At 37.0% G+C, this 11,089-nt stretch overlaps 1 protein-coding gene across 5 annotated transcripts in view; it reads left to right on the top strand.

Moving 5' to 3' along the window:
- Nucleotides 1-11,089, top strand: part of COL19A1 (collagen type XIX alpha 1 chain) — a 185,041-nt gene that overhangs the window by 4,951 nt on the left and 169,001 nt on the right. For all 5 annotated transcript variants that reach the window (XM_074538452.1, XM_074538449.1, XM_074538450.1 and 2 more), the window contains 3 exons: nucleotides 43-169; nucleotides 8,553-8,627; nucleotides 9,136-9,235. In XM_074538452.1, the coding sequence (XP_074394553.1) occupies nucleotides 79-169; nucleotides 8,553-8,627; nucleotides 9,136-9,235 (266 nt within the window). In that variant the 5' untranslated portion in view covers nucleotides 43-78. The remainder of the gene's footprint in view (nucleotides 1-42; nucleotides 170-8,552; nucleotides 8,628-9,135; nucleotides 9,236-11,089) is intronic.

Genomic DNA, 11,089 nt, shown 5'->3' with positions numbered 1-11,089 from the left:
ATAAGATGAGATTGTTCTGAATATGCTTATTTTTTGTTTCAGATTTGTAGCTGTTTGTTCACATGTGTCCAGGGGGAGATGAAGTACATTGGATCCTGCATAGTTTGGCTTTGTATGGCAGTCTTCCTCCTTCCTGCTTCTACTTCTCTGGCTGTCAGTGACCACACAGGTACTTCCATTTTTCTTGTCCATCAGAGGTGTAAATCTCAGTACTGAAAAATTTTTAGCAAATAACAAGAGGATATAGAAAATAAACAATATGAACAAATAAAATTGTACAACATTGTTTTAATCTCTTTTCTGAAATGAACTGAGTTTGAAGCAGTTCCAGAGCAGCCTTTTTGCTTCCTGTGCTTGGTAGATTCATGTTTGAAGGTAATTGTAGTTCCTAGGAGTTTCATTTTGTACTTTTCTTTTCCTACCATACAAAACAAGATTATGAATCAGAGTTTGCAAAACTTTTGTGAACAAAATCATGTGGCTTTATTAGTGCAGACCAGTTATCACATTAACCTAAACAGTCTAATGCTCATGTTAACTGCACCTCTACTTAATCCCTAAACTGGGTCATATATTTCACACAGAGAGAAAAAAACCCTTTTTTTTCCTAAGAAGATGGAGGAAAGAAATAAAAAGATATTGTTTAACTTAAAAGCTGTTTCTCATCTTCTGCAAATTTTCTCATATTTCTCTGTTTCCTCTTTCTTTTGCTTTCCACATGTTATCTAGTGTTCTCACTTAAACTCTACATTAACTCTCCAGAATGTGGCAAATTCTGTCTTAAAGACACATCATATGTGCTTGTCAAATATGGAACATTAGTTTATAGAATTACTCAGCCTCAGCAAGTACTTCAACTTATTATAATTTTCTACAATTATTAGCAAGGAGAACATGTTTATTGCTATTTAAATTGACTTGGGCTTTTTCTCAAAAATAAAATTAACTCTTAGTAACGTTGCTCCTTTCCAGAAATCTTATGAAAGATAATAGAAACTATACACACAACAACAACAACTTTGAATTTCAATAACTCATTTATAACGCAGGCCCAAGAAATTTAAAAGTCCATGACTAGGAAAATAATCCTTTTACTACCCTTGGAAAATATAAACAGTAATAATGAATAAATAATAAGTGTAATGCGTGGGCTCTGAGGTAATAATAATGCATTGTGAAGAGCCAGAATTTAAGTCAAAGTCTTTTTCCCCTTGTATTTTAGGGCAGTGAGGCTAAGTGCTCTGCTGATGAATTATTCTTAACCCCTCTGAGAGAGCAAGCCTACATCATAACTGTGAAATCATTCTGTCTGAAAGAAGATAAATAGGTTTTATTCTGTCATTGCTAGGTAGTGGGTTGCAGAAGGGAAGTTTTTAAAGTGCTAAAACGGTGCGAGTACGGAAGGTTCCCAAGTGATATAGACTGAAAACTGTTAACACAAAATTCCAGGAAGCATTGTCTCTTTTCTTTTATATTTTTTTTTCCTAGTGAAATGATGCCTTAGTAAAAGTTGGGCCAGCCACAGAAGATGTGTCAGGTACTCTGAACTGTGAATAAACAGTGTATCTGAACTGAGGAGTACATTCTGTTAGAAGTTTGTAGCTAAGCAGCCCATGGTGAAGTTGCAGTTTTCCTTAGCCTGATTGCCACAAATAGATCAAATATGGGTCCAATTGAACTGTGAGGAAGAAAAGGAGAGGTTGAACCTCTCCTGGAAATAACTGAGGGTGTGCACTTGAAAGAGGCTTCTTTGGTTTGTGGAGGTACAGGCAGATGGTGAGCAATAACAAGCTGATAGCTGCCAGCTTGAGCGGCTCTGCCAACAGCAGGTGTGTGAGTTAAGCCCAGAGATAAACTCCAGTTGATAAGAGGAAAGAGACTCTAGTAGAGTTTGCATTGAAAAAAGAAATGTGAGTTATAGACCAGAAAGCAGGAGTTGGGAATGGAACCAGAAGTGGAGCAGTGGTAAAAGCGGTACAGATACTTCTGCCAACCTTTTGTTACTCCCCTCTGTTCAGCTGAACTGAGTCCTCTGTGTGGCAAAGTTGTCTTGCTCCAGTTTTATAATTTGTATGCAGGTGAATGTGTTACAGATTTGAAATCTGCTTTCTTCATGGACAGAGTAATATCTAAAAGTTTGGGGGTTTTTTTCCTGTATTGTATTCAGTTATTCTTTCTTGGGCCTTTGTTCCCTCCCATGTACAAGTTCTGTTTAAATCAGCATCTGTCCTTCAGTATTTGCCCAGACAATCTTTTTTTCAACAACATATGCATAGCATTTATTTCTCTGGGCTAAAATGGAAACTTTTCCAGCAAAGCGCATTTAGGTAGGATCTGAAATTATTATATTTACATCTTGATATTTCTCACCCAATCTACTTGAATGTAAAGGAATGGCTTCAAATACATGGAAAAGTGCAGACTAGAATTAATTTGAGGGTGGTGAGAGAAGGAAGTGTGTTAGGGGAAGGAGTGATTTGAGCTTTCTGAGCAGACATGCTGAATATACTTTGACTTATTCATTGGACCAATATTGTAATGAATAAATACCAGAATTGAAAAAAGAGTCAGAGGCTGAGAGAGTATGCTGGATCTTCTTGGAGCAGTCCTCCTTAGGCTCTGAGGGTGCCAGTAAGCATTAGATTCACATAGAAGATTTCTTTCCGTGGTCATGTTTTGATATGCTTCGTGTTCATTAGAAGGAAGCACTCGCTTCCCATTATGGGGTATATCAAATCTGAGGGGCGAGAGTTCAGGAGTTTTCCAGAGGCATATTTTTGATCTGACTGCAAGCATACTTTCTTCATGTTGTCAACTTATTATTATTGGGAATATTTGGAGTTTGAGTGTGGACGTTAGCTCTTTCTGTAGTGACATGTGAAGTTCTAACTTGATCATTCCTGACAGTTTTATATTAAGAATATTACTATTCGGTCTCATTCTCAGATCATTGCTTCTTTTTCAACTTTCTTTTACAATTACAGTTTTTTAAGCTGCTTGCTAATCCATGAAAAATGTAGTATAAACAGAGTGCTGGGACTAATAGGCATGGTGAATTTTCCTTGTCTTTTGACATGGAACATGCTGTGAAAAGTATTGGCTATGGATCATGATTTTAGATAGGCGCTTTCGCCCAAATACAGTGAGTGATTTCAAGTATGCAAATCAGTTCAGCTTTTTGGTTTTAATGTTTTAGTACAGCTAGATACTTCTCCAAATCAATATAATGACCCTGCAGTATCTCTCATATACAATGTCTTCATTTTCCTGATGTTCCCATCTGACCTGGCCTTGAATGTTTCCAGGAATGGGCCATCTACCACATCTCTGGGCAACTTATTCCAGTGTTTCACCACCATTATTGTTAAGTCCAGTCTAAATCTAACTTCTTTTATTTAAAACCATTAGCCCTTGTCCTGTCACAACAGGTCCTGATGACAAGTCTGTACCCATCTTTCTTACAGGCCCACTGGCTAGAAGGATGTAGTAAGGTACCCCTGGAGCCTTCTCTTCTCCAGGCTGAAAACCTTAGCTCTCAGGAGAGATGCCCCAGCTCTCTGATTGTTTTTGTGGCCTTCCTATGCACCTGTTCCAGCAGGTCCACATCTTTCTTGTGCTGGGGCCCTGGAGTTGGATGCAGTAGTCAGGGTGGGGTGAGAGCTGATGGGCAGAATCACTTCTCTTGGTCTGTTAGCCATGCTTTTTTAGATGTAGCCCAGGATATGATTGGCTTTCTGGGATGTGAGCACACATTGTCAGCTCATCTCCAGCTTTTCATCCATCAGTGTTCTCAAAGCCTTCTTGTCAGGGCTGCTCTCAATTCCTTCAACCCTCAGCCTGTTTTGATGTTCAGTATTGCCCAGGTGCAGCATCTCATGAGGTTGTTGAACCTCACAAAATTCCTATGAGCCAAATTCTCAAACTTGTCCAGGTCCCTCTGGATGCCATCCTGTCCTTCAGGTGTGTCAACTGCACCACTCAGCTTGGTGTCATCTGCAAATGTGCTGAGGGTGCACTCAATCCCTTCATCTATGTCATTAATTAATTAAATAAGATTGATCCCAAACGGGACACCACTTGCCACTGTTTTCCATCTGGAGATTGAGGAGTTGACCACTCCCCTCTGGATGTGACTGTCCAACCAATTAATCATTCTCTGAGCAGTCCACACAGGAAATCCCAACCTCTACAATTCAGAGATATTGTGGGGACCATGTCAAAGGCCTTGCAGAAATCCAGATGACATGCATAGCTCTTCCCTTGTCCACTGATGCAGTCACTCCATTGTGCAAGGCCACTGAGTTAGTATGCAAGACTTGCCCTTGGTGAAGTGGTGCTGGTTGTCTCAATGAAGTTGAGAGGTGTGTTGAATGTGTTCAAGTTGAGAAGTTGAAGTTGAGTGGTGCTGGTTGTCTCAAGTAGTATGAAGACCTGCTTTTCACTACTTACTTCACTACTTCACTGCTACTTTCACTACTTTCTCTCTTCTTCGTGGGAGAATATAGTTCCCCAGGGGCCTAGTGTGAATATCCTAATCCTTGAACTCTGTTTCTTGGATTTCTTATTTCTGCCTGCCAATGCTGTTACGTTACTTCATAACCATCTAAATAGTCACCAGACTTGAAGTTGACTTCTTTACTGTATCCCATTCCCTTTGTTCTTCCCACCCTTGTCTTAATTAACATATACATTTTAATGTATTATAATCTTCTTTACAGAGTAAAATAACAGAATACAAAAAAATCACATGCCTGTATACTTGAGGCTAGAGATATGTAAGAAATCTGAATTCTTGACCTTGAAAGCAAGCCAGCTGGATCTGCTGATTTTCATTATGAATATGTTTGAGGTGGGCTTACTGGATATCATTGCTGATATTTGCAAGTGTGTGGCTAGCTCTGAAGAGGTTGCCTGTATCTGTGTGTTTATGAAGCCTGATCCATGTATGGGAAGTATGAGAAAAATCTTAGCTAATATGGGTTTCTGTCTGAAGCTCGAGTTGACACAGGACATGGATATACATTAGGTTGGGCTTTGGTGTTTGGCCACATTCATTGGTGTGGTCATGGCTACTGATGGAAGCTTCAGTGCCTTTGCAATGTGCATGTCAGTGGTGGTAGATGGCAGCCAAAAACTTCACCTGAATGTGAAATTTGATTATAAAGTGGCAGATGGGTACTTGTGATGTGAATCTAGCCATTACAGGTTACAGTAATCTGGAGAAGCCAAGACTGCCCATTGGAAGTTTCAGTTCCCGCTCAGGAAGTGCACACAAGAGGTATCTATCTGTAAGAGGGAGACTGAGGCACACACCACAGTCTCTTTTGTCCTTGTTTGCATGGAATGGAAAGCTGAGCATGGTGCCTAGATGGAAGTTGCAGTGTGCTTCAACAGGTGTCCTGATCATTCCAGGAATTTGGAAGGCGCCATTACATGTTGCAACAGATATGTCTAAATGCAATGGCTTTTCTTTTTTTTTTTTAAATTATGCTATTAGAAAAAAACCCCAAAAAATTCTTATTAATCTTAGTAATGAGGGAGATGACAATGATCTGTGATGTACCTCCTTGGTCTGAATAAATAAATATTTTCAAGATTATTGGATTGATTTTATATTAATAAGCTCATAGCTAGAACTCATTGATTTATAAAGATCCAGGCCAACTTTTTTTTATGGATAGGTAAAGATATCATTAATTTAAAGATACATTAACTTGACCTATGATATCACTGGTTTAATATGAATTTTTTATTTCAGTCTATGCAGATGCAGTTTTATCATGTGCAGGGCAATCTAGTGCATAAATGTAAGCTTATTCTTCTTACTATTTCATGAATTTTATAATAATGTATTTTAACAGGCCAGGTAGATTCATGGTTTCCCACTGGATTAACAGCAAGTGTTTATCTTGTTCTTTTTCTTTCCTGAATATCTTCATGTAGACCTTGTCGTTCAGCTGCCCACATGTTGAATGGGCAAACTGCCTGTTTTGTCTCAGGCTAAAGAAAATTTAAGGATCTGCTAGCAGTTAAAAAATTGTGGGAGAGGTTAACTATACAAGCTGTAACTGCAGAGTTTTCATCGCTCTATAGTAATGAAAGTTGTCAGTCTTGGTATGGAGGGAGTTTGATCTTGTTATTTGAGAGTTTTCCCTTAGCTCCCTGGTAGAAGGAACAGCACTGAACTAAAGGAGTGCAACAGAAGATTCGTGTAACTCTTTCAGTTCTTTTGGGGATGTGGAATACAAATAAATAACTAACACTTGAATGGCCTGTCTGTGCTGTGACTCTTGTGCCACTGGTAAAAATAGGTCCACGGTCCAGTCTGTGGCATGTGAGGAATCATCGCTATCATCTGGATAGCACAAAAATTAAGGCTTGAGTCTTTATTTGGAAGAAAGTGGCTGTGGGGAATAGGCTCAAACTTTCTAGTCTTTCACTGCTCAATGCTCATGTAAGTTAATGCTGGGGAAAAAAAAAAAAAAAAAAAGCACACTTGTGTCCCAAGTTCTCAAAAGCTTACATCAGTTTAGGGTAAAATCTGCAATAAATACTCTTTGTCTGCTCTTATAAGTACTGCCAAGAATTTAACCAAAAAGAGAATCTACCTTGAAATTTATTGAATATTTTTGAAAAAGGCCCTTAGGAAACCTGTTGATTTAAGAAAAAGCATCTGTCCATGTATGTCTGACATTCTTTTGTGACTTCAGCCATAAATGGCTTCCTTTATGTCAGCTTATTTCTTAGAGCTATAGTTATGTAAATGTACCTTAACAGCATTCATTAGTTTAGAGTGGCTGTGTATAGAATTCTATAGTTCTATAATCTGTATTTGATTGAAGCTTGAGATTTGTAAACTAAAGGGTATCTAAGGTGAACCTGTTTCTGTGCCATGTGTGTACATCAACTGGTGTATTGAAATTGCTATGTTACTGTGTAATTCCAGCAAATGCTTTTCTCACTGTATAAAACTTCCTGCTAACCAAGAATGATGAAAGATTTCACTTCAGAGTTTTCAACATGAATATTCTTTACAGTTTGGTGTCTTTTCTGGGGAATGGGAATTTACAGAGTTTTTTGTGCATATATTTCATCTCTTTTATCATGAAACTCTGTCTGTACAGGGAAAAACATGCATATCCACGTATTTATGGATCTATATGAGGGAAAGAAAAAATTTATTCTCTGAGAGCCTTAGAAGTAAATTAATTTATCTGTGATATTTCTTGTAGTAGTCAATTGTTAGTTGTAACTGTAATTTTGCATGTGATGCACATGGAACTTAATGAATCTTACAAAAAAAAAAAGTGTTTCATCCAGTCTGTTCTTTAAATAGTTGACATAGCTTTCATTAAACGTATTATCAGGGCGTGTCTTTATGTCTGTATTATATGATATATTGTCACTTTTACTAGTTATTTCCAATTAGTCATTCTTAATTGAGATCAAATTTGAAATATATTTAATAGCATTTAAGAGTTTTGAAGGAAAATATGCTCTCTACATAATTACAGAATGAATGACAAATTTCACATGCTTTAAGATTACAAATATAGCTATTTTTAATACCAATGTTTGGTCTGGATGCTCTCATGAAACATTCAAATATAGATAATTTCCAGGTTAATGGTAGGGCATTCCTTACTTTTTTAATTGAACTAATGGTTCAGAAAGTGCCTTGACCTTCACTGCTCAGCAGCTTCAGATACACCTTGGACATCTTTTCAGTTGCATTAGCTCACAAAGCTCTGTGCTTGATAAGCTGACAGGCCAAATATCACAACTTGTCATCTTTGATTTACTAGGGTTTTCTTTTTTTAGAATTTAGCAGGGCTTTTTGCAAAACTTGTTAATTAGCAAGCCTTATTTCAGACTCCTGCACAAAAGCGACATTTTCCTGTATTTCCTTCTTAAAAGTGGACATCCTTGTATATCTATTAAAAAAAAAGAGCATAAAGGACTTAATGCAAGTAAGAAGTAATAATAATTAATATTGCATATTAATAATACAGTGTCTTATCCAAGGGTTCAGTTAAATTTAACCTCAGTTTACCGTGTTCCAAATTTTAGAATGTTCTGTTTGCTTACCAAAGTACTTTGATCCAGACTACTCCCCTACTTAATTTTTGTGCTTTTTTTCCCCAAAATGCAATATTATTTCATATTTGTGAATGGGGGAAAATATTTTCAAGTAATAAGGTGAGAAATACAAAAAGAACTTGGAACAGATAGTACTGCTTTATAGACTGTTATAAATGGAAACAGCATGGTAAGAATTTAATGGTTTTCTTCTGGCTATATTGTTTATATGAACTTTAACCACAGGCAGCTGAATTAAAATGCGATACAAATTCTATCTGTTTATGTTATTGGAAGTGTAGTATAAAATCTGCTCTTGTTTAGATTTTGTAAATTAGTTTATTACTGCTTTTCATATCCTAAAGAAAAATAAATGTTTCTGTCAATATTACCATAACTGCCATGATAGTTTGTTCAATTCCTGTTAGTTTGATACCATTTTACCATAGATACGAAACTGTGTTCTCTTGAAGGTGCTGTGTGTCCTTTAATGAAAACTGTTTCCCATCATCTCAAACAAATCAACAGAGACAGTCGTGGTGTGTCAGGTAAATGACCAAGCTAATATGGATATCTGTATTAATTAGCTGCTAATGATTGCTGGATGTAATTATAGTCTGACTGAAGCTGGCTTTAAAATTGAAAGGTTAGGACAGAATGCCATCCCCAAGCACCAAAAGCTGCTGCTCCTCCCAGGAAGGTGACAGCATCCCAGAACATTTTTCCCAAAAAATATTGGTTCAAGTTTGGCAGCCACGCTAATTTCCATGTTTTTTTCCAATCATCCTGCATTCTTATCAATTCAGATCATAAAAGAACTAGCAAATTCATTTTTCAGGTTTTAAAGTCATCTACCCAAGTGAATTTTGCATGAATAGTTCTAATAAAATAAATATTGAAAGTTTTTCTGACTTCAAGTTCTACTTTTCTAAATATCTTGTCCGTCTATATTCTAGAAATGCTAATATGCTTGTATTCAAGTATGCTAAAAATTATTTTTTACTTACAGTATTTAAATTCCATTATAATTGTATTGTTTTGTGTTCTATTTTACAGGGTTTGATCTGGCAGAAAGCTTTTCTTTAAGGCAAACATCTTGTGGTGGGGAAAAAATCTGCTTTAAACTAGGAAGTGCACCTCTCATTAGAGATACAAGGTAAGACACTATTTTCATGCTTAGCTTTTAAAAGATAGAGCTCAGCCTCAATGCTACTAATTGACTGGATCACTGAACATGCATCCAAAGAATGCCACAGAAAGCAGTATGGGCTGTTTTTAGGCTTTTTTTCAGTTTTTTTCTGTGGGAAGCATTTTGATTTTGGTGTGCTATCCTTCTGGAATCTGGGAGTACATAGGTAGTAAGTTAATTGTTAGTAGCACTTTCTCAAATCATTAATCTAATATGGAAAGTTCCACTGTTAATACATTAATATTTATAAAACAAAGGAAACCTATAACTTTCATGGTATGACAGGAAGTATTATACTAATCTCCTCTCAGTGAAGTTGTCTGTCCTCTCTCTCACTACTGCTGGCAAGATTAAAAAGAGAGAGAGAATCACCATTTCCTTGAATGCTATTTTTTTATTTTCCTGGTATTCACATTTTGCCTTTGAGCAGCAACAGAATAGTGGGCATTAGGTGTAGAGGAGAAAGTAGGCAAAATCCTATTCTGGCACAGGGTTGGATGAAAAGCAGAGACAGCACGAAAAATCAACAGGAGAGTGAAAGAGAGCAGGGCACAATTGGATTGGATGGCCTTCAGTTTGCACAGGGACAAGGAAATGTCAAGAAGCAGTTAGGAATGTAGTTTCAAATTCCCTGAGCTCAGTGGAGAGAGAGGATCATCTCAGAGCTTCTTGGTTGAGATGTGCTCTGAGTCATGGGACTGTGGTTTCTGTACAGCGTGTTCCTGCGATGACGAGGGAAGCAACTGTATTCCCATGTCTTCAGGTTGGGTGTTTTCTGTTGCAAGAGGTCTGGCTCCAGCTTGCCTGGTAAAAAACACACCTGGCCCTTGGACTTCCCCTTTGCTTAGATCCTGGGCATAGCACAGAGGGACTGTGAGCAGCGTGAGGCCAGGGGGAAGGAAGAAGAGCAGAGTTGGAGGCAACCAGACACAAAACAAATGGTCTTTGTGGGAGGAGTGTGACTACGGAAAGAATTTATCTAGTAGTTTAGAACGTTTAGGTTCTCTAAGTTTTTCTGATATATTAGATACTGTAAGTGCAAATTTTTCTGCTTGTGTAATTGTGCAAAATTAAACTAACCACTATCTCTTTTTTAAAATACATTGGATGCTATGGAAGGAAAATTGACTGGACAAAATTACTTGAGACAAAGAGTGCTCTTCTTTTATTAGGACCTTTCCAATATCATCCAGATTGTCTTTAGAAGAGTAGCAGGACATAGTAGGTACCACCCATTAATGTTTTTACTAAAAATTATTTTGAGAGATTTTTAGTAAGAAAACTTTCCTTTAAAAAAATATTAATTTTTCCTTTTTTTTACAAGCCTTTTTATCCAATTTATGGGAATTTGAGGGAAACATTAAACTACAGAAAGGTAGAAAATTGAAGCAATAACAAAAATGTGGAGCAATTTTCATTTAGGAATAAGAAGCTAAGTAAGGCTCAGAAATGCATCTTGTGAGCTGACTTTATTTTGAAACAGTGAGAAAATTAGTGCCAAAAATGGAACAGAGAGGAGATAGAAATTGCAAAAGGGTTAATTATTTAAAATTCATATTACTTTGAGGTAAAATTCTTGATTCAAAGTATTGATTTCTAAGAATTTCTGAGTGGTTTCAGAAGTGGTCTGAGAAGTCATGTTGAGGTTAAAAAACATAAAGCTTTTTTCTTAGCTTTGTTTAGTAGGCCTGAATACTACTGTCTTTTTTTTTCTTCTTCTTTTGAAAACAGTTTATTAATGAAGGCAATGAAAATGGGGAATTCACACCATGGCTGATAGCTGTGACCTAGCAAAGCCCTAACTACCAGCTATTGCAAGGA

Source organism: Zonotrichia albicollis, chromosome 3 (genome assembly GCF_047830755.1).
Source record: "Zonotrichia albicollis isolate bZonAlb1 chromosome 3, bZonAlb1.hap1, whole genome shotgun sequence".
Classification (NCBI taxonomy): domain Eukaryota; kingdom Metazoa; phylum Chordata; class Aves; order Passeriformes; family Passerellidae; genus Zonotrichia; species Zonotrichia albicollis.
This window is presented reverse-complemented; position numbering and strand designations above follow the sequence as displayed.